Raw genomic sequence first — 24,599 nt, 5'->3', positions numbered from 1 at the left:
TTGGAACAGGTGTGCTCTGTAGCGGTGCCAAATGAGTAAACTGCACAGGCTCAGCAGATTCAAGCAAAAATGGATGAGCCTTCCCAGAAAACCTGCCATAACTCAGCACAAAGAGGCACCACTTACTAATCCTATGAGTTCTCCGCATTCAGATCTATTCACTTCCAGTACACCAACTTTAATGGCTGTTTGTACTTTTTCCCGTTATTCCTCAACTTTTTACCTCTAAGCCTTCAGTGTTAGGAATGCTTACATCACATCGTCTTTAAAGTTAAATAACTTCCACACACTATATGTCCCCTGTATGTTCCTCACCTGCTTGTTTCAATGATTATTAAAAGCAATATCATGCTTATTTAGATGTTATTTTGGGCCATTACATCAGACAGATAATGTATTACACATAATTACATATGTGTTCCCTCTAAATTCATGTTCATATTTGAAGGTCTGAACATTCACTGGCTGCTCAAAATACCTTTGTAATAATGATTTGCCAGTAGGATGGGTTCTGTTTAAAATATTCTAACCCCATAAGATTTTGCTGTTGCTAAAAAGGAGCTATGCATTATTGCAGGAACATTGCATGTTCAAGCCCAGTATGAGAGCCAATCAAGGCATTTTTTGATCATCAAGGCATCATTTGAGCTCTGTTAAACTCATTCCTAACGAGCAGCCCTGCAGCATTAAACATAAACGACAGATTGGCAAGAAAAAATAAATAGCAGCCTTGAGGAATATCTAATGAAGGTATCCACCCTGACTGCGTGCGTCAGCGAGTGAAGTCAGGAGGGCAGCTTTGGGTAAAAAAAAGACATTTATGTACCACACCTCTCAAGTGCTGCCATTATACAAACTTTTAAACTGGCAAACTTTTAACTCCCACATTTTGTTATGCAGCTACACTGGATTGGTTAAAATATCCTTTAAGTGTGCAATGTGCGGATGTTTTATGTAGGAAGACAGACGTGCATATTGGAGCAAGACAAATGCCGGATATAAAATATTACTGTAAATTATTAAGAAAAACTTCCAGGTGTCCGCACACCCTTAACATTCTCCTTTCATGTGTCCGCATTTCTCTGTCCGCTCCAGACAAAGCAGACACATGTAGAGGTCAGAGACCACCTGCTCTGAGTTGGCTGAACTGATGAGGCAATATCAGAGGACACATCTGGCCTGACAGGGAACAGGCCGGATGGGAATGGCAGCATGCTCCCGGGCCTCAGGCTGGTGACGGATGACTCACAGCTGATGCTGGGATCACTAGAGGTCACATTTAGAATGGGAATTGGGAAGGGTCAGTCAGGACAGTGTGTTTTTTAAATTTTTTTTTTATTTAAGGTTACTTGAATTTTGTTGGCAGAGTACCTTATTATGTTGTGGGTGAGGTGATATGAGACAAGAGGAGGGGGGTTTAATAAGTTAAATGTTCATCGGCTCACATAATAGTCTGTTTAAATCTTTCTAAATGTAGTTTTACAGGTGTTGACTATTATATGACAGATGGAAAAGAGAATGAATATGTGAATAAATCTTAGCAGTGGTTGTACATTTTCCAAACTTCCACTTTTTCCGCAGTTTGAAAATCTCAGCGGTCCGATCTGTGTTTGTAGTAGAGTTACCAGTGATGGGGTCTGAACAGTTGTAGACCAAGTCAATCAATCTAGTGTCAATATCTGTATTCCAAAGCAGCAGTGTAAAATATTATGTCTCCACTGAATGAGAAACATTGGCAGAAACAAGACCTGAGTCAGCGATGCCATCATTCTTGCGAGATTGTAAATTTCCCCGGACATGTAACCTGGCCTGTACGCACTCTTCTTTTCTGGCTGTACAGCAATCTTTCCTCTCTATATGGAACAGTTTGTGCGTGAGTATGTGTGTGTATCTACATATTTATGAACTCCACATGATCCCCACCCCTTGTTTCACAGTGCACGGTGTTATTTTCCGCAGTCTGGAAGGGAGTGGATTGATGAGAGGAGTGGAGAGGGAAAGCAAAGGAGGGGAAGACAAGCATATCCTCAGAACTCTCTTCTGCCTTATTCTTTATCAGCTTTCATCTCTCGGCCCTTCAGAGAAACTGAACCATAAAAGAATCCAATCACTAGGGGACATAATATTTTCTCCCTCCTTGAATACACTATATCACAGCCCAGACCCATACAACTTCTCCTCCTCTTGCATATATACAGTAACTCTAGTATGCCATAGCTGGGAGCGTGGGTTTATCTTTCGGCTCTCTGTGTGTGATTAACATAATAAATATCTAGTTTCCTTTGTCCTAGTGCCCACAGTGAGTATGAAATTCAAATGAATCAGATGAAAACTCACTCGTTTTTCTCCAGCACCAGGATCAGCTGTTCACCTTCAGCACGTACCAGCAACTGGAGTGACGCAGGATAACTCTGAAACACAAAAAGATGACAGGAGTGTTCAGGTGGTGCTTGGATCTCACCCATCCTGCCTGTGGGTCAGCATTTGTGTGAAGCTTCGCCTTACTTTGACACACAGGCTCGATACAAAGCAGGATGTGGCAAGGCACAATAGTAGTAGAGGAACAGGAAGAGAGCTGCCACATCCTACACTTCCCAAGTCTGTGTATGACACAAAAGTAGGTAAACTGGACTCTAGCTTTTACTGATGCACAACTTAAAAGTTCTCTATCCACACCATGTCTCCATACTGCTGGTTTCTGTTAAAAATAAATTGGTACAGAAGAACATACGTTTAATATTTGTCAGCCAGGGTTAGGGTTAATATAGTAAGACTTGACCTTGGTTCAAAGACTTAAACGCACAGTATGTAATATCTGCCGCTATGGGTCTCTCAATCAAAACAACAAAATAATCTATAATAACAAAAGACGAAGTTTGATGACGTCTTGAAGTAGCGTGGGATCATGGGAGTTGTTGTTTTCATTGGTAAACAACCACCATTGAAAACAGATCTGACGTGACTCAGACAGAAGAAGAAGAAGAATGGCGAAATCATGTTCACGGACAAGGTAATGTACTAAAGCTATATTCACATCATATCATTTCATTCTAATGAAATAGCTGCAAGTGATGTTAGCTAACGTTAAGTTAACTTACCACTATATACACATATGTTACTGTACACATTAGCCTGATGGCTGGCATGAGCCACTTGTAATAGTAGCACATCGTAGTAAGCTAGATCGATATTGAAATTCCTCACTCTCTGATGTATCATCTGGTCTTTTCCGTGCTTCCCCGGAAGTTGTAGCAAGTAGAGGGAGTAGAAGGAATATGACGCCAGGGTTTCCACCAGTGTATTGCAAGCCTGTTGGCACAGGTTGCCCCCCCGTTGGGTTTAAGCATTGGGGATTTAAAAAATATATATATTTAAGATGTAGCGTAGCTCCTTTAAGGAATAGCTCAGTGTGTAGCGGGTGTGTGGTCGAGAGAGAGAGAGAGAGAGAGAGAGAGAGAGAGAGAGAGAGAGAGAGAGAGCGAGCGTGTGTGTGATGGTGAGGCTGCAGCTATCGGAGCAACCCGTCTACCATCCAAGAGCAGGCTGAACAGGCAGAGAGCGGGAGAGTTTCTGCCGAAAAGAAGCACCGAGACCCAGGGAGACATGAGAGCAGCTGCTCGCTTCCAGCTATGTGTGTTGACAGCAGAGCGCAGGAGAGAGGACAGACATCTCATTCTGCTACTCTGTGCTGTGACCCCCAGCCCTCCCCACCAGGCCTAACCATTTTTCTGGTGGAAAAATAGTTGACACCATTGACAAGCGACCAAATGAAACGGACCATGACCTTAATTAAAATTACAGCTTTGTCTGGGTTTGAACATTGTTGGAAACATTTGGGATAATTTAATTACTCAACAAAATATATGACATGGGTCTAGTTGTTTTTAGACATTTTAATGTGGAGAAGTTACACATTATGTCCTTAATATTACAGTGTAGGAACGACTGTGATGACTCTGATGTGAGTGTTTCAGTATGACTGATTTATGGCAGAATGAACCAAGGAAATGAAGATGATGGAGATTTTTCTCACAATGTCAAATGTCATTTTTGAGATTTAATCCTTAATAGAATCTCAAAATGGCAATTTCCCGACAAATAGCTCTAAGATGACTTGATGCTTTTCAGGGAATTGTTTGTTATCAGACTGAAACAAAGTGTATTAACACCCTAAAGCCCATAGTGTCATTAGACCATTCTTACAACATGAGCATAAAAAAAGAAAAAGTTAAGAAAGTTACAAAAAAATTAAGAAAAATGATTGATATGTCCATACTAGCACAGAGGAATATAAAATATTAGATGTGCACAGTGAGGAATAGACATGTATCATCAGTTTATATGTCAGACCAGGCCTCTTTCACTGTGACATTTCTTAGGTCTGCTGACCACTGCCTTCAGGCCAATACAGTTTCTTTTCCAGGCGATCCTCAGCTCTCTGAGAGTCAGTGTGTGTGTGTGTGTGTGTGTGTGATGTCACGTCACCCATCCAGCAAAGACTGTAAGTAATGACTCTGCAATACTTTACGACTGCTTGATAACCTTCCACTGGCACGAGGACCAGTTAAATAAATCTGTTATCCTGAGAGGTTTAATTCTTAGTGCAGTCTCTGATAAAACAATCACTAGCTGCCCTGGCGGTCAGTTTAATTTGAGAAAGGGTCAGTTTGTAGATGGCTTACTGTAAAACCACTATATCTTCTTAACAAAAAAGCTTTATGTCAGGTGAAAAAAGGGTACATAATTAATTATTTAACTTAATTATGCTTTAAAGCTTTAAGATGTATTTTCCCTCCTGTCTGTCATTTGACATGTTTGCTGATAGACAATTAAAGTAATTAACATCACTGCCCTTCTTTTTTTGACTGACTTTGAGCAAGGAGCATATAACTGGCTGGAAAAAACAAGTCTTTCAGATGGTAACTTCCCTGCACCAGGAAAAATGTTTGATTGCTCAGGGAGTTCTCAACACCTACGCATTTCCCTCCTCTGGAAAAGTTTCCTGAAGTTGTGGTGGGGGATGCCGAATCTCAAACAGCTTCTTTTCCAGCTGTAGTAAGTGGGACACGCTGGTTTTCCCCGAGAACACAAGCGTGTGACCAGAGTGCACTAATTTAACTGTGCACATGCGCTGTATTGTATGTACATCTACTTTATGGTGCAGAAAAGACATGTTCACTCGCTCGCTACTGTGAATCTTTCTCACAGCATCAGGTTTGAGCACCGCTGACTTGTAGAATTGCCGAAAGGCTGACGAGTTGCTGGAATAATTTCACAATATGTATCGCCTACAGGGCAAACTTGCATAGAACAAACAAAAGAGGACATATTCAAAACAAAGGAGAGAAACCACAACAGGGAACCGACACAGGATAAACAGAGCTAAGGAGGGGACTTTCTACTGAAGAAAATCAAGCAACAGGGGAGTGAAGTATATACTGTGGTTATGTCAAACAAAAAGCCAGACATCTGTACTTGGCTGAGCTCTTAGAAGCACACTGGCATCAGCTAGGCTGCAGTCTGAGCCAGGTTATAAGCATTGAGCTAGTTCTGCTAAATGGCCTTGTGAGTATTTACCCCAGACGTGAGCTGGCTGAGAGGTCTGCGCTCCGTGCCCTTCAGCAGCAGAGGTACAGTTGTCCCATATCGCTCTGGTTTAGCCGCATCCTCTCGCTGTTCAGTCTTGTCTGGACTACTTCCTGTAAAAAAAGATCATCAGAACAAATTACCTTGACTCGAATAAAGAAATTTTTACATCACATTACAAACATCACAGTGGATTTTGTTTTACAGGCAGGCAGGCAGCGGGGTCAGCAACATGGGTCAAAACTGCTTTGTAATATCCTCAATAATTCAAGCACAGCAATAATGTTTCAATTCTGCAACAAAGGCAGGAGAGCCTCGGACACATTGTGCCGCACTATTAAAGATTGTGGACTGCGCTGCTGAGAAAGAGGAAAAACTCATTCTTGTTCCTACGGGGAGATGCACTGTCCCCAAAAGGGCCTCTGCAATAGGACCACAGCCACGAACCAAGCATCAATAATACATGCTCTCACAGTTTATGAGGAACTCAGCCTTTACTATATCTCCAGACAGGAATTGAGTTAAAAAAAAAAAACACTGGCAGGATGAAACTGTCCTTCCCACTACTTATTTTCTTTTCCTCTTTCACTTAATATACTATAGTAGGTCAGAAACTGGCATTGCAGTCTGCTGCTTTTCCTCCTCCTCTCCACTTTCTCTCTTAAACATAGCATCTTACTCCTTTTAACTTTTACCAAAGTAAAATTTGTACAGTTAGAAGCCAATTATGCTAATTAGCTTTTAAAAGACTGCTCATTTGGGAGGCAAACAGTATGGGGATGTATATATAGCATAGGATGAAATATAATAAACCACACCGGTGGCTTCAAGCAGAATGTGGGAATCATAGTCACTATTCCCTCTGCTCTCTGGGCGTCTCTCCCAGCTCTCCTCCCTCTTCTCCCACAGACAACTGAGGCTGTCCCTAATGCTCCCACAGCCTAACTTGAGCATGCCTGTATTATAGCAGGCCCAGCAGGCTTCCTGTGAAGCCCAATAAATGTTACAAGCCCACAGAGGAGATGCGGAGATGGAGTAAAGAGGGAGTGTTAGAGGGGAGGGGAGAGGTTATTTGAGGTTTCACACTCCTGCTATCACCAAAGGAAGACTCGAAGAGCACGCTGCGTCTCTATTTACTGTACTTCTAAGGTCTAGGCCTGTTCCTTAATCCCTTGAGATGAGAACATAAAGCATTTGTGTGACTGAATGTGCATGCGTAACGTCACGCGGGGTACAACAAGAGTTCAGTAGTACACTGTGCAGAAATTCAGTCTGACATACTTTTGTTTACTCTTCCTCTCCTCCCGGCGGTTGATGTCTTCACTTTCAGCTGCTCTGGTCTCTTAAAAGTCTGATGTTGCTCGTCTTTGAAGACAAAATTCAGCGACGACTCCTGCGCCAAACACAACTGCAATTCTTTCAACTTCAAACTGTCTGCGGCGGCGGTTGCCCTGTGCTCTCAGTGTGGCCCAGAGTCTCCGTTTATCCACAGTGCATAATAAGCTAACAAGGGCATAAAAGGGACCTCCTATATTTAATGGGGTATTTGAACATGTGCCGACAGTAGTTTGTTGGTTTTAGTGGTGCATGAAAACCACGTTAGACAGACGAAGCAGCATGAATGAGACCACAGGCTGTGGCTAGAGTGCCATTAAAAAGGAGCTATAAAAGGAAAGTCTGACTTGTTAATAAAAGACTTCAGCACTTCTACTGGTGTCTCACACAATTCATTTTGATCTCTCAGATGCTGAATGAGTTTGTGATAACTAAACAATACCAAAGCAGGGGAGGAAACTAAAGGCCGTCCGACCACATCTGAAGGCAAAAGTGTTTATAGCTGTTCTGAATGGCTACACTTTAAAGCGGGGCCAAAGGCCTGCCGTCATGGAGAGGGGAGAGACACAATTCATTTAGACACTTTTGAATAATCTCTCTTTGAGGGCTTCATGGTGTTGCCCTTTGTTCGCACGGAGAGTGACAGAAGTAGTTGTGTGCAGAATTAAAAAGGAGAAACAAGTATAAATCCTGCTTACTTTCTCACTTCCGTACACCTGGCAAATCGCTGCATGACGTGGGTGTACTTATTAGATTGTCAGTTACAAAAAATGTTGGATGCAGCCTCCCCACTTCAGGAATTTCAGATGCTGTTCCACAATCCAACAAGCACTTCTTTTGGAAACATACTGATGTGTCAAATAATGTCTATGAGTACTGTGTGTGAGAGAGAGAGAGCTGCATGCTGTACAGTATGTGAGTTTGTCTACATTTTTGTGTCCACCAGGCCCCAGTGTTAGTGTGGATAAAGATTAAAGTGTGTATGCAACATCCGTCATTGCTCCCCAGAAAGAAGCCTTTCCTTCAAACAGAAAAGAAATATGACATTCATGATCATCCTCATGGGCTTCATCCTCTTTGGGAACCTTTGAAATTCCAACTAAAACTGGGTTAATCCCATATGTTTTCTGGAAAGTATCCTGATTGCTAAGTCAACCACAGTTGAATCCCCACATTGGACACAAGGGAGAATGAGCTGCGGGTCACACATCTAAAAAACAAAAAGTCTGTTTGGCAGCCAAAAACATCTTTCCCCTACTCTCTCTTTACATAGCCTCAGAAACCAGAACTGTTTTAAAGCTAACTCCATGTTGGTGATCTAACAAAGATGATATTTTTCTGCCATTTGAGCAATCCACTCCGAGCATGAGTTGTATTACTAATTAACTGGTAGGTAACATGAATTCAAACAGGGTCTGATGTCCACTTTGCTCAGCAGGGAAGTGACGCAGCCAACAATATAAACAAAATGAGCCACAATTACTTCTGTGAAAAGGAGGGCGCTGCTGGACTCAGGACAAAATCCTCCTCATTACGTACATTTAGTATGCTACCTGCTGCATCAGTGAGATTCCCTGATGACTCTCACATTTACTTGCATATGTACTTTTTGGAGGAGAAAGGTGTACTGTATGTATGAGGGGATTCAAAGCAAGGCAGCTATGCATGCATAAATAATAGTTGGAAAATGCATATGTGCAGCATCATCTGTGCTTTAATCTATGGCAGAAACGGGATACACTGCTTTTCATTTATATTGTATCCATCCAATCAACAGTGTTACCATGGAGTCCTTCTCTTGAGATGAACAAGAGAATAAACAATGTAAGGAAGGTCAAAATAGGGGGATGAAGGACAAGTGCAAATCTATAGGCAAGGTGTTTAGGGACTACAAGAGGGAGCGAAGGTCACAGTGGGACTTCAGAAATCTGCGGTCTGATAAGTCTGAAGTAACATTTGCATAAAAACTATGTGCAACATACTGTGTATTTGATGGAAAGGAAAAATTAGTATTGCCTACATGTTTTTTTTTTTTTTTTTTTATTATCTCACCACAATCTCACATTATCATGTGATAGAAAGCTCCATAACAGCTACTAAAGTAACTCTGTTTTATCAACTGCCTTTTCCAAGGTCAAGAACACATTTTTCAGCTCAACATGGAGGAGTACTTAAAAGTTATCAGGAAAAAAAATTTATCAATCCTATGACAACTGGAAAAAACCCCAAGCCTTAAAACAACTCCTAAATGGACCTTGTGGTGAGGTTATTTTGTCAGCATTACAAATGATGTAAAACATAGCTGACACTTTTGAAAATGTACAAACAGGGGAATCAGGTGAGGAGCAGAGAAAAACAGGAGACAACAGGAGGAATAGTCAAGGCTGTTTAGTAGTGCTGATGCTTTCTAAAGCTTACTACAAGGCTTCTATTTAATACTGTCAATGTCAGATCTTTTATGTTGCTCATAGCTGCTCTCAACCACACAGGCTTGGTGTCAACAGCTTTCAAATCAGTTCCAATATAAAAAAGGGGAAACACAACAGGGCCCCAGAGACGTGACTTTTCAGTTCATTGTAAACAGAATTTTAATAACAGCGGATCAGAGGTTAAGAACTATAATTATGGATTTGATAATGGCAAAGATTTAATGTTCAATATCTGCACAGCAGCTGCTGCAAAACCAGGCCTCCAAGCCTCCAATCAAGCCCCTGTGATGCGTGTGTGAAAGCCCTCAAAAGGTGACTCAGCCAACAGTGACTCACTGCAAAAGACTCTTTTAGCTAAGAAAGGGAAGATGAAGGTACCGCAATTATACATGAGGACAAATGTCATGAAAATAAAGGTTATTTTATGAAAACGCTGACAAGCACAGGTGAGTTCTGAGATTAATTGTTGCAACTGGATTCGATGGAAATCTGGATGTAACCCAGAACCATTTCCGGGATTGCCTGCTGTATTGATCTTACATATTGATCACAAAATGGCAACATATTGAGCCAAGGTGAAACCACTGCATGGACATGAGATAGGTGTTTTCATCAATGCGGACAGGTTCGTTATTTCTTTTGTACTTTTTCCATACACTACAGTTCTGCAATGCACTCTACCTTTGTGAAGCTTATAATGACATTTCTGTTGAGACAGTTGCCAGAGAGGTATCGATTCAACTATCCCTAATTAAAATCAATGCAAATTGAACATTACAGGTTATAAGCTTTACAAAATTATTACTGGGATATTGTTTAACATTCTAATGCGTGTATTTGCTTTCTTGCAGCGAGTTTAATGAGAAGAGCAGCACCGTTCTCATATCTGTCCATTCAATATGGAGCGGGAGCCAGCAGCCAGTTAGCTCAACTTATACACGGAGACTGAAAACAGGTGGAAACAGTAACCTCATGGTGACAACAAAACTGCAGGAAGTCACTGCACCCAGCCAAGAAACAGTCCTGCACATAACCCCCCCTGTAAAACACTTAATTTTTGTACAGATTAAACGAACAAGAAATATTGAGCTTTAGAGGTGCAGGTAGGCAGTGTTTGTTTCTTTTTCCAGTCTTTAGGCTAAGATAACTGTCTCCTGCTTGTGGTCTTCATATTAAATGGACAAATATGAGAGTAGTATCGATCTTCTCATCTAACTCTCCGCAAGAAAACAAATAAGCGAATTTCCCATAATGTCAAACTATTCCTCTGAGTAAATCCAAAGCTTTGACATTTATTTGCTTGCGTGTGTAAGGACAAAATAAACCCTTGAGCTAAGTAAACGCTTGACTGATGCAAGCTCTCTAAATGAAATTACCAGCAATTACTAGTTGTCAAAAAGGGTCACTGGTGAGGGTCATTGGTCATTAAGAAGTATGCTACACCAATACAAATATAAAATATCTGCAATCACAAATGACGCACTTCACGCGACTGATATACACATCACACACGGTCACAAAGGTTGCACATGGAATACTGTAAGTATCTGAGAGAAAGAGCAATAAGAGGAAAGAACGTACAAGAAAAGTGCTGCTCTGATTCAATGAAGACCTTAGTGCCTGTGGTGTTTTCTTACTTCTGCTTCAGATGCTCCGAGGTCTACAATCTTTTACACGAGAAACCCGAGGATTAAAGATGCTAAAATGTTTTCATCTTTTAGGTCAAAGTGGAAGAAAGAACGCTCTACAAACACCTTACACCATAGCGGGAGTCTACATCCAATTACTGATTCTGTACGAAAACACCACTGACCTAAATACGGCAACGGATGCTACACCTACATTGTGCCCTCGGATATACTGTTAAGGGCCCTTAAAGAGAATGGCGAATGAGGCAGCACTGATAGTAGAGCTCATGATTTTCTTAATATAGCTGTTCCTGGAAGTAAAAAAAAATGGCATCTAACTACACCTTCAATATCATTTAGACAGCGACACCTGAGAGGTTGCCCTGACATTTATTTAATTAGCAAGAAGTCTGAGTCACTCAAAGAAGTGAGATATCAATATAATGCTAAGAACTGTCTGCCATATAATAGGTTGTTCAGTCTTGTCACAGTGTGAAACAAGAGAACTAAAATAAAGCCTGGGTTTCCTTTCATAACAAACACTCTTCCTTCCAACACATCAAAGAGAGCATTTTACAATTCATGTTAAAATCCCTCTTATAAATAGTGAAAAAAAAAACAATGCTGACACAGTTCATCTTCAACATGATGTTCCTAGACTAATAAAAGACATGCAAAAAGTAGACAGCATTGTTTAAAAAAGGAGTACAGCTGTAGCTCTCTGAAGTGCCAGCTACTTTGCTGCATATGAATTGATGTTTTTTCGCTTGAAGCAACTTAAAAGAAAAGACTTTCAACTAATAAAATAAGTCATCCAGTGAAATACACGTACAGGCTTTTTGGCTCCATAGAGAATAAATGTACAAATGTATTTTTCATGTCTGTGTTTCATCTTGAGCAGCATAATGAACTGTAGCTCACACTATGTTGGTTCATGTTCTCCAGCAATAGATGGAAATTACAGTATATTCAACATGACACTGGTCAGAGCTGTAATTTCCAGGCACTAGCAATCAATGTTCAAAGACAGACTCCGAGTACTCTCTCAGAGTCTGTCTTTTGTTTATTTTAATGTTATTATATTTTTAGTAGATTTATATAGCGATTATGTTAGAAAGACAAAATTATGAAATTAGGTTTTTGCCTCAATCCTGGTTCAGCTTTCTATTTTTATCTGGAAGAAACCAGTTGCAGTTAATCATGTTACTATATTCACTGTATGTAGTTTTTTTTCATGTATATTTTTCAGGCAATTTCAGTAATTCTGCGCTCACTGCAAAATTTTTTTACACGAGAGACTCAAGTGGATGGATAACTGTGGTGGGACTTTGATGTTTACTTGATTATTTATTTGAATCCCCATAAGCTGTTGCTACTGTATATCAGTTACTCCTTCTGACGTCCACATGGAAAAAAAATACTAGATACTACAACAATTTCATGTAACTATGTAAATCAAAAGTAAATACAAGTGTTTATTACAGAAACATTAGAAAGTGTCAAAAAAGAACAATATTGTTCTCAAGTTACACTCCTGATCCAAAACTGATATTCGAGTAATGTTGTAGTTTTTTATAGGAGAGTAAACGCTTGTCTGTCCAAAGCTTTTACTTTTGATTTTACTTCTAGCAGTACAGAGAAATTTCTATGCTGTAAAAATCCTTAAAGATTCCCTCCAGACATGTTTTAAGATGTGTATAAAATACTCTACTTGGAATAATAATTTGTGTCTGATATGGTTTTTCCACAAAAAAAGTTCAATAGTCTTGTTAAAATCCTTCAAAATGTCATCTACTCCTTCTCCCTCATTACAAATTCCAAAATCTATATCTATGCAAATATTGTTCATTTTAGAAACTTAGCTACTGGACACAAGATGTCTCCTGCTTCACTGTAAAGTCCATTCTCAGTGCATGTGCACAAAGTTTCCACATCACACTTGTGTAACTTGAATATTGGTCCAGGATTGGCATTTGTGATGTCACAAATCCTGCTCATAGGCCCACTCCTTTTCAGATTTTTAATTAGCACAGAAACTTTCCACTTTGAGCAGATGGATGTGAAAAACAGCCTTCAAATGTCAAACTCTGTGCATACATCATTCTGCACAGTGAAGCTCAAAACATCCAACTGAATGAACAAGAAAAACACACTTTTGAGTGGATCAATATTTTTATATTAACAAATGATCAAATGTGTGAGTGGTTTCACTCATAGTGATGAACCCACGGTTAATTATCTCCTGCAGCTCTATGGAGCTTCACACCGTCTTTCAGCTCATTATTTTGTATTTACAGCCGTACCTTTACTGTACTGATTCACTCTCAACACTCTCATCAGTGTCGTTTCAGCAAAAAAAGCTCTGATGAACCCACTCCACACTATCTGCCCAGCACCAAATGGATAACAGACAAAGTTAGCAATTACAAGAAGAACACAACTGAGCATTTAGCAGTTAAATTTTCCCTCAGGAGTTGGTGGATAGTAAAAGAAAGCTAAAAGGAGAGTGAATATTGGAGCTATATTACATTCATTAGGCAACCAAAAACACAACTCAAAATGAATGCATACTGTATATTTCTCTATATCTGTTGGTTACGTAAATAGGCAACTGTTACCCATATCAACAGATTTGGCAACACCTGTGGTTACTGGTGGAAACAGCAAGTACATTTTAATAATATTGGTCCCACTTTTGTCTAAATGGCATGAATTACTAAATGAAGTGTTTAAAAATAATAATAATACAGGTCCTGGAGCTCTGTTTGAAATGAAACACGTATTGACCACTGGGGGAAGCAACCACACCTTGTGTAGCTACTCTGTCAGCGGACAAAATAAGATCTATTTGCAGGGCAGCTAAACAAACTGTGAGCTGAGAAATTCATTACGTCACTTTGTTTTAATAAATAAGCCAGTCAACATAGTCGCCTGACATGGTAATACTTAATTCATGATTGAACATGTTCTTCTGCATTACGTTAAGTGTCCAAACGTTTGTCTTCTGTATCACATTCATGCATTCATTGCAGGAAAGGTGGCCAGAAACAAAGAAAACTACTATATAGAGAGGCAATTACAGAATGCAAATACACATATAGCCACAAAAATACATTGTTAAATAATGTATTATAACCCTCTGGTTCCTCTACCACCAGCCTCTTGTGTGGAAGGCAGGAAAGGTTTCTTTGGATGTGATAAGCTCTCCAAAACAAAATCACATAGATAAAGAAAGAAACCAGGGAGGTGTAAGATTTGCCTTCCACTGAGGAACAACATTATGTTCTTCTTATTCACAGTGGGAGAAACCAAGGAACCCAGTTAGGCTGAGAGAAAGAGAGAAAATAGGTCCGACAGGCACAAATACAAACAAAGAGTCCCAATGCCCTTTGCAGGATTTGAGAATTTGAGTATTCCCTCATTGCTTCATTTTTCAACAATCCTCTCTTCTATCAACTCTCTCATCGCTCACTTTCCTCAGTGATGACACACTGTAGTAATTAGCAGTGAAGTTGAGGAGGTGATAATTCTGGATGTGTGACCCCTCCAGATCCATTACAAACAGAGCAGTCCATTACTGGCTTGACAGAGTAAGCTACGAGGTCAGCAGCTCACAGTGAAATAATGGTAATAGGATACTCCTCAGGATGGGCTAGTGAGATTTGCCTTTATGTCCCAGTTCCATCCTGTGGGAGCAACAGTGGAAAAGCCAATTCCCATCTTGTCTTGCACAGATTTGGGCATTATGTCTCAGCGCTATGGGGATTTCAGCTTGGAGGATTTGTGGATTAACAGGAACTTATCACGCATGCTAGGTCACCTAATAGTCATTTGAGGGGTAAAACAAACTCCCACTAATATGGATTTTTTATTTATGTCATCATATTCATCCAAAAGATACTGTATACACTTATATTCACCTCCAAAAACAACAAACAATAAAACGGTTCATATTTGTCAGGATTTTGAGAAGCATGCAAATGTATGTGCACATACATCCACCTCCATGACACACACACACACACTTATACACAAGTATCAAGAGGTCCCAAGTTGCTGGAGGCAAAGCACAACCAACCTCTACCTTTCAGGTCTTTTTTTTTTTTTTTACAAAAGGTCTTAACTTTGTATAATACTCTCTCAAAACAGCCTCTATTCCCTCTATCAAAAGCTTCCATAATATAAAGACAGGCAGTCCAAGAGCATGGCAGGACCCCACTCAACAACAGCTAACAGCAAATACTCTGACACCGAGGTGTGATGACCTTTCTGATGTGAAATTATTGATGTAGGTCAATCCTGGTGGTCCAGCCCACTGTGCAACCGCATGAGTCTCAAACCCGAATCATGTTGTTGCATCAGTCCACTTTCTTGTTCTGTACTCGCTCTCATCCAAGCAAAACTTAGTATTTTTTCAGATGGACACTCTGTCGAAGAAAAAGAAACAAACAAGAAACTACTGTTCTAAAGAATTCATGTTTTCACCAACCCCTTTGTGTAAGACAAAATATTCCCCAATTTCTTCCACTACACCTCTAACCTGTCATTCATTTCAAATGTGAGAATCGACGTCGGTATGTGTGCACCTCTCGCAAACCCGATATCTGTCGTCACTCTGTATTCTAGTGTAAATACCAACAACTAGCTGTTCACAGATAAGTTGTGACAGCAGCATCTCCGTGTTCCCTTTCTTTCTTCGCTCCACAAAAAAAATAATAACACATTTTTCTTCATTTTAGAAAAAAAAACAAACTGTGTCCCAAAACAAAATACCTGAGCTTCACAGGAATTATAGCACATTCAATCAATTTGGTAAATGAAAAAGAAAGGTTTGTGAATGCTTTTGCACCTGTCTCTATGTCTCTTTTGGTTCTCTCACAGCTGATACAGATCTGGGGGAAATGCACCCAACCCCGTCCATCACACCTATGACTGTGTGAGTGACTCTGTGAGTGCTGTTTCTCTGGGCTCTGCAGGTGGGTGTGTGTGTGAGGGGGGGGGGGGGGGTCTGCAGATCTGTTGTTGTCTAAAACACAGATTTCTCACAGTTTCACAAATCTCACATCTTTCTTTTCACTCTCCCTCATTTCCACTGTCTCGTTCATTTCACTCATGACATCTGGAAATGCTCAGAGCATTAACATGTGTGCATGTTAGTTTCTCACATTATTACACAGCAGTATGCATCTCCAAGTCGTGCATGCCGCCAGTTTATTCATCAGCTAATGTTGTTGTCTCCTAACATCGGTTTATCTATTATATCTTGGGCAAAGAGGCACGTGGTGAGCAGGAGGAAGCTAAATCACACTGATGGCTATAATGACCAATGATGCTTAACAGAGGGAGACGTTCCTAACTGTGTCTGTCATTCCCTCGTGGCCAACAAATCAATGCCAGCCTGTCCTCAAAATGTCAAGCGACAGCCACCCCAAGGCTTTGAAAGACCGACCAGGGTGAGATTATTTCCTAAATGGCTTTAGCAGAAAAGGGTTGTTTTAACCAAATGGCAGCCATACGTCAGCGTTCCACCACAGACTGGAGGATAGGTGTGAGTTACATCCCAGGAAACTGTGCTGAAAGGTGGGCTATGCTTCTCAGAGAGAGAAGGGAGTGAATTTCTATGTTTCAGGCCACTCAGGGCAGTTTCATTCTCCTCTCTGCCAATTTGTTTAGACAACACGGACATTCTAATCTCTCTAATTAATTCTGTCTGATGCCGCGGTCTGACCAGATGATATCCACAAATCTAATCCAGGTCATTTGGTTCTCTCCCTAATTATTTATTGAGTTTCCTCTGCCTAGAAAAGGAGATCAGACCCTCAGAAAAGCAGTTGATATTCAGAGGAGAGACAAAGAGAGCCCGACAGAGACAGAGAGCCACAGACAGAGCGATTCATCAAAGATCAGTAAACACAGCCTGTTTGATTATTGCCCTTATGAGACTTCTTTTATTTTTGCTGCAAAAGTTCAGAAGGCAGTTGAGCTCTGAAGGGCGATAACGCTTGATTTAAGAACTCACAAATGGCTTCTCAAATGTAGTCCAGTCATAGATATAAACAACTTTTTTGAAAGCTAATGAGCAGACGGCTGATTCAACTATAATCAACTGATCACCTGACTTTTAACTTTGCAGATTCTTTTATAGAATGTTTTTCCAAAATTTAATATTTATACAGAGGTAGTTATTTTGGCTTGAAACAAGAAATGTGTTATTATTCTAGGAAGATGCATCCAGTGTTCTTTCTGATGTAAAATGACAGGTGTCAATCTTTGAGGTTGTGGACAATATGAGACATTTATGTGGACAAACCAAATAACTTGAATGCTATAGTGCTGTAAATTCTATAAAAAGATATATTTTCTACAGTGTTTCTCAAAAATTAAACCTATGCTTATTGGGGCATTGTGTGCGTTTGTTTATGTACTCAATAATTAGGATTTTATTTTGATCTCATAGTAAACTTGAATTAGCTAATACAGTGCTTTCACTTGTTGAATATTTACATTAAAATACTCAATAGCAAAGCCAGGATACACTCAACAGGACACTTTCAAAATCCCTCCAGTAAAAGTCCTTATTATCTGATGCATCACTTCAGCAAATGCTACCACAACACAATTTTTGAACTCTGTCCAGGTGGCCGATTGCAGCTGAATGCTGGCAAGCAGAAAGGTGTTCTGGCAAGGGAGGAGTGAGTGTCAGTCGGCTCTGCTCCATATATGGCTGTTGATTTGGCTGAGTTTCGGGGGGATAGACTTGGGCTGATTTGGGCTGAGAATCTGTTTCAGTTAGCAGCCCTCGGGCTAGCTTTGGGCCAGCCTAGTGTCAGCCCATGGTATTGACCCAAGTTGGGCATTCATCACAAATCTGGCTCCAGTCTGGCAACCAGTTGGGCTGGATTTAGGCCACTGTTGGGCCAAACCATTATGGCCTGTGTACCTACCAATCAGTTTACTACAACCTGGACTCTGTACACTAAAACACTTTAACACTTTTATTCAGTCCCATCTTGCACTCCCAGGCACCTTGTGGTCCCTTCTGTTCTACTAATGTGTAAATGCTTTTCATCTTTCACCTACAATTCTTTATTACTTGAAAATTAGGATCCCTTGCATTGTTCAACAATAAGGCTTGCCCGATTCCCCAGGGCAAGTAAAATGCCACATCGGGCTAGTAAATCTAGCAACTCACTTGCCCAATCAGGCAAGTGGTAAAAAAAAAAGTTAAATAAATGAATAAAAAGTGTTTCAATGGTTTTTTTCAATCATCGTCGTATCATAAATTACGTTCTTGTTCTCTGGCAGACAGCATAGCCCCCTCCCCTTGCATGCATCGGAGAATAGTGGCACGCGTCATTGGCCAATCAAGAATTGAGTAGGCTAGTATTGTGATGCGTGAAACAAACTTGCCTCAGGATTATGTGAGCACAGTCAAATAGAGGAGTCAGTGGTGCATCTAAGTTTTCACTGCCATAAATACTCTTGGAACAAGAAACATTAAAAAGGGAAATCAGGAAGCTTGGAGTGGAAGAAATGAGTCTAAAAAATGTATTTGCCATCGGGTTAGGGAGTCTATTCCATAATTTAAAAAAAACTGGGCTGATCAAAACAATTTAGTGTTCAGTGAAATATAGGAGATGGGTCATACTATTTTTGATATGCAAGAATGTTTGTTTCTTTGCATCTATGACACTCTGTGTCCTTGTTCTGCTTCATTTATTTAAATAAAGATTAAACATGACAATTAACTTTAGTCTTTGTTGTTACTGAATAACCGCTAATAAATAAAACTATTTGTACAGGAGCAACTAAAAACTGACTCCGGGCAAGTAGATTTCTGATCAACTTGCCCGACTGGGCGAGTGAAAAAAAACATTAACGTTGAACCCTGCCTTGTTGTATCTTGGTCATTCTCCTGGAGCCAACATGAAGAAAGCTCTCCCAAAATACCATCAACATATCACTTTTCCCACCAGAGGAGAGCAGACTCTGGATCACTTTTACACCCCATTCAGAGACTGCTATAAACCCCTTCCCCGCCCTGCTTTTGGAAAGGCAGACCACTGCTCCATCCTACTGTTGGTACTGTACTCTGCTGTACATGGAGGAGGACCAACTGATGATCCTGAAAAGCAGCAGCCTGAAGCCTGCCTACACTAACTCTTGAGTAAGGGAAAGATGTAAACTAAAAATATAAAGTTAAAGCTCAAAGTAAGCGCTCTACAGACATTAAGCGTCAATGATGAATATCTTATCTTGTAAAATCTCTGGGGTAACTGGTAACACCAGTGTTGTCACAAATTTATCAGCAGGAAAAATTCCTCACCGTGGCATCCCCTTTCTGCCACCTTGGACCCTTACCCACCTGGACAAAGGGAATACATATGTGAGAACGATATGACCATCAGAGAGAGGTGAAGACACTAACCAGCTGGTGTCAGGACAACAAACTCTCTCTCAACGTCAATAAAACTAAAGAGATGATTGTGAACTACAGGAGACAGCAGTGGGATGGACACCTCCCCATCCACATTGGTGATGCTGAGGTCAAACAGGTCAGCAGCTTCAAATTCCTTGCTGTGCACATCCCCGAGGACCTCTCCTGGTCACTACACACAAACACCATGGTCCAGAAAGCTCGCCAGCAGCTCTATTTCCTGAGGAGACTGAGGAAGTTTATGTGGCTTTTTTTTCCTATCTTTATTCAAGAGCATGGTCTTTCAATTTGAGAGCATGATTTATTAATTTCATGTTCATTTTTTGTAATTCTTTCCCTCAACATCAGTCCTTGCACTTAAATAGCCCCTGCTCGCACTTAGATTTGCTCTGTTTCTGCTCAAACTGTATGCTCGGACTGATGTAGCCTATTGCCTATTTCAATAATATTGTTTATTGCGTATTGTTTTTGTTGGGTGTGCTATTGGATTTTATGCTGATGTTGCTGCATCTGCCATCTGTGTGTGTGTGTGTGTGTGTGTGGTTTATGTGGCCACCGTGCCAGGCTATGTTCAAGTGTCGTTTTTAACATTACTGAGCATGTTGGTGCCGGTGTACCTCTATCCATATGCTTGATTAATGATGCTGTTGCGTCTGTCAGCTGTGTGTGTGTGAAAATGTGGCCACTGTGCCAGGCTATATGCGATGCTGTTAATGTTCGTCTCGGTGCCTGTAACATTGCCTCTGATGATGTATAAGGCTTGTATAATTAAACTGTGGTGCATTCAGGCAAGTATAGTTGTAATGGCCTATTTTGGTTAATTTATGCGTTTCAGAACCTAATAGTAGCCTATGATTGGTCTTGGATGGGCTAGGCCCACCTAGTTTTCTCTGTGTCGACCCACACTGTGATTTCTGCCTACACTACTGGCCGGTACTCTCCATATCAGGTTCTCTGAGCAATTCATAATGGCCATAAATAAACTGCATTACCCAGGGGGCAATATGTGATGCTCACCTGTTCCCACCTACCCACTTTTCTCTTTTGGCATACACTAAAGCTAGTGTACATAGTTAATTATTTTTTAGTCTTATAATTGAAATGGTTGTTCCCCTGATTAAATACATTTATGTTGTGAACATCAGCAATCTTTTACTTACTGTACAAATTCAGAATGTAACCTAATACTTAATGATTTGCTGATACCAGCCGATACACAGGCCAACATGTGAATAGGGGGAGAACTGGCACTTATTTTTCTTCCACCTCAAGCTCTGGGTGCATACTGCCCTATTTCAATACTCACACTACCCCTTAAAACTATTTTTACTCCCTGCATTCATATATCAGCTAACCCTCTGAGTGAGAGCTTTAATGACCCCCCACTCTGAGATGATGTGTGCAGTAAACATCTCCTGAACGGCATCTTTCTACTTGTCTGCTAGTGTGGATAATTTTCAGGGGAGCTTTGCAATAAACTGTATAATGATGCATCCCCGATTCCTCGGGCTTCATGTTGTTGTTTGCACCGAATCAGTAACAATGCACAGCCCTGTGTGTGCATTTTTTAAAGAAAATGTGTGGCCTACCTTTCCAGTTAACATTTGCTTGGTGAATGCATTCAAGACATGATCCAAACCTCTATTTTTGCCATAGTGTGAATATTTTTATCTTCTCATGACTTGTGTGCATTCTGTGCCTTATGCACTGATGCGACACTGTGATGATGACATCTTGGTAGCACACTTTACAAAGGTAATGTACTGTATTTAAGTCACCTGAGATTGAGCGATATCTTTTTTACTATTATTTTTTATCCTTTTTCTATAATTGAAGCTTACTGGATCCTGAGTTTCTGACTTGTCAAGTCCATATAAACAAGTCTGACAGTTTTGACCCTGTGCTTTTCAGAGGGTAAACCTGCAAAGAGGACTTTTTTTTCTATCTTTATCTTGCTACTACGGACCCAGCCACACGTACACATTAAAAAACAAACAAGCATTTGAATCTTGGCACGTGCTCTGTCCCATACACACAGCACCCTGTTATCAATGACTTATTCATTCAGAAGATTAAATATAGCATCTGAGTAACAACATCCTGTTTAGTTTATATTTACAACCTAAAGATGAGGCTATATCCTGCTTGGATGTTAAACTCATCTGTCCATCCTACAGCAGTCTGACTTCCTTTTATTGTTCCATCTGAGCAGCAAGATGGATCTAAAATAACAAACTCTTGTCTGCCCCTCTGTCTGCCACAAATGTGAAATGCACAGCATGACAATGAATAGAGCTTCATGTAAAGAGAAATGACAAAAATGGTGTGAAACATGGGTATTTTAAGTTTCCCATCAAGTAGATCTATGAAAAAAGAGGGTGATTATTCCTTTAACATATTGAACAACCCTACAAAGCTGCTTGCACTGTCAAGAGTGTGTTTCCCAATGAGACATAAAAAGAAATCCAGCCAAAACACAAATTCATGTTCAGATGACCAAACTGTGGCTCAATATCAGCAGAAATACAGACAATTAATGACTTATGTCTTAACAGTTATGTTGCCTTTACTTACCTTCCTGTATGTTGTAAACCTTGTTGTCAGCATTTTCTGTTGCCGTGGACAGGCACCAGATGCGGAGAGCGAAGATGAGAAAAGCAAAGTTCTTCCGCCGCCGCCAGCTTCTCATGATGCCCGGTCTCGGTGGGGTGAAACCGGGGAAAGCGCTCCGGTCGGGACTGCGTTATTAATGCAGCAAGACTAAACACTCCACACAGGTGACAGGGTGGGGAAACGGGTCAGAGCAGTCAACAGTAGTAAAAGGGGGGGAGAAAAAAAATCTTCACCTAACAGACTCCAACGAGATGCGGCAGGCTGTCACTCCAAGACAGAAGCTGTCAAAAAGTTTTCCGTACTACACCAGACGTTTGTCGCGCAAAGGTCTGGGGAAAGACGTGCAAATACATGTGTTAGCTGAATGTTTTTGTGTGGACGTGTTGCTCATGTGAGAGGGACATTGCAGGGAGCGATAGAAAAGACAGAATGAGAGGAGATGTGTGAGAGTAGAGAAGCGGACTTTCCATCCAGTCGTACCAGAGCAGCCACACACTGCCATGTGCACTACAGACTCTGCCGGGTCCTAGCGCCAGATAGATTCAACCCAATCTGTTGTCAAATGCGATCTTTCTTACCCGTCCCATTTACACTTACCCCGGGTAAGGTCAACTGTTTCATTTAGAAAAAGCCCATGTCCAAATACACACCAAGAATCATTAAGGATGTCTCTGATAACTCAAAAAGAAAGGTAAAATATTCTGCCACATTGCGATTTGCCACAGCTAGCGCAGTGGACATCCAATGGACACCCAAGAGCAGATAGTCATGGTCAAATTTTGTATTAAATGTCATTCAGGGCAAACAGAAAACACCTGATGGATAACAAAAATACATTGAAAATACTCAGCTGCTGGATAACACTTGGAAAAAAAAACATATAGGCCCAATATTTTGACTTTTTTCCTATGGTTGCTTAGGAACGATGTGTAACCTAGCAACCCATGAAGTGCTGAGGTCACAGCTGGGGCAACATCTCTACTCCTTCTGGGCACAGCTAGCTTACAGTATTTTTTTTATGTTTGGTTGCGTTTGTAGCTGGTTAGTTGTTGGCTAGCCGGCTCATATCCACAGACTTCACGGATGGCTGTGTAACCAGAAAGGCCATTTACGAGGGTAATTCTCATGGGAGAGTTGCTCTCCTGCCATGTAGGTTGGTTCCAGATGATGAACACAGACTGACAGTTTGCATATGAGGAGAAGAACTCCTGCCAGTCATGTGTCTGTCACATTTCTATCTCTGCATAATTTGGACTCTGTGCTTTGAGGCCCCTACTGTACCAATGTTTATTAAAAGAACAGAACAGGGAGTACAGGACAAATTATAAACCACAAACCTTTCTTTAGTACAGTTTATTGATCAACATTTCCTCTTCTTCTACTTGTGGCACCTCTTAACTGTTTAGAGCTAGATTTGCATTAGCAGTACCGTGGTAAAAACACAACAGATGTGGTCTGACTATATAGTATTTCTTTTGTTACAGACACATATGCCACTATATAAATGAACCGTATTAATTGAGGGCCCATCACGACGGCCAATCTTTTCTAGACTTTACAAAACTACTGATATGACAATCAACAAGTATACAATGGATGAGACTTCTAATTTTGACATTTATTTATCTATTTTCTATATAACAAATTGGCAAACATATGGATAATAACTGTGATCTATATCTCCCTGTTTCAGTCCACAATGTCTCTCTGGCTCAGTCTCTGCAGCTCTTTGGTGTGCTAAACTGTGTTGTTTTTGATCTACTGTGGACCCCTAGATGAAGATGAGCGACTCCTCCCCTAGCTCCCTCTTCTTTAGATATGATGGATGCAGCCTCAGAAACACAACCAATGGGCTACAAAAAATAAATAAATAAATACATAAAAGTAAAACCAAAAAAAAAATACATTGAAAAGGGTAGAGCCCCTATGTGGTTCACTAGTCTGACTATGGTCCTGACATCTTTGCATATATGCTGATGGGATTAACAAACTGACATTTCAAAAAATAATCATAAGCTTTTAACCTGTTGAGCCACGAGTTCCCAATATTTTTCTCCGCTGTATGACAATATCACACATTAATATTTCTGCTTGTTAAACCACTTTCTTGAAACTACAGTATATATTTAATGAAATATTCAAACCCAAGATGCTTTTTATTGTGTCTGCATTGTATCAAATGGAAATCAAATTCTAGATGAACTGTGGATCATTCACTACACATTTAATCTTGACATCTGTGGAAACTTTAGGATCTGGACTGGGATTTCATATAAATCTATCTATGTTAACATTTATCCCTGCAATTTGCATTTGTAATGACTGAGGTTGTAAATGCAGAGATGAAATTAACTGTCCTCATTCAATTTAAGTATGAGCATAGAAAAAGCCACCCCTCTTGTCAAAGTACCCCTGGGATGACAGTCTCTTGCTCACTATCTCTGTGTCCACACACACACACACACACACACACATGCACACACACACACGCACACTCATAGACCCAGACGAACAGACGAACTGTCATCACCATCTGGCCCCATCTGTGTTTTGCCGAGGCTACCTGGTCTG

At 40.5% G+C, this 24,599-nt stretch overlaps 1 protein-coding gene across 2 annotated transcripts in view; it reads right to left on the bottom strand.

Annotated features, from left to right (window-relative positions):
* adam12b (ADAM metallopeptidase domain 12b) overlaps positions 1–23,112 on the bottom strand; it is a 96,466-nt gene extending 73,354 nt beyond the window's left edge. The window contains exons 1-3 of one of the 2 annotated variants that reach the window (XM_067610351.1): positions 21,990–23,112; positions 5,578–5,699; positions 2,338–2,411 (exon numbers count right to left, since the gene is read on the bottom strand). In XM_067610351.1, the coding sequence (XP_067466452.1) occupies positions 2,338–2,411; positions 5,578–5,699; positions 21,990–22,104 (311 nt within the window). In that variant the 5' untranslated portion in view covers positions 22,105–23,112. The remainder of the gene's footprint in view (positions 1–2,337; positions 2,412–5,577; positions 5,700–21,989) is intronic. The other variant, XM_067610352.1, reaches the window with a different exon arrangement.
* Positions 23,113–24,599: the final 1,487 nt, after the last annotated feature.

This window comes from Thunnus thynnus, chromosome 14 (assembly GCF_963924715.1).
Source record: "Thunnus thynnus chromosome 14, fThuThy2.1, whole genome shotgun sequence".
In the NCBI taxonomy this organism is placed as follows: domain Eukaryota; kingdom Metazoa; phylum Chordata; class Actinopteri; order Scombriformes; family Scombridae; genus Thunnus; species Thunnus thynnus.
Note: the sequence above shows the minus strand (reverse complement) of the source record. Positions and strands in the feature narration are given on the sequence as shown.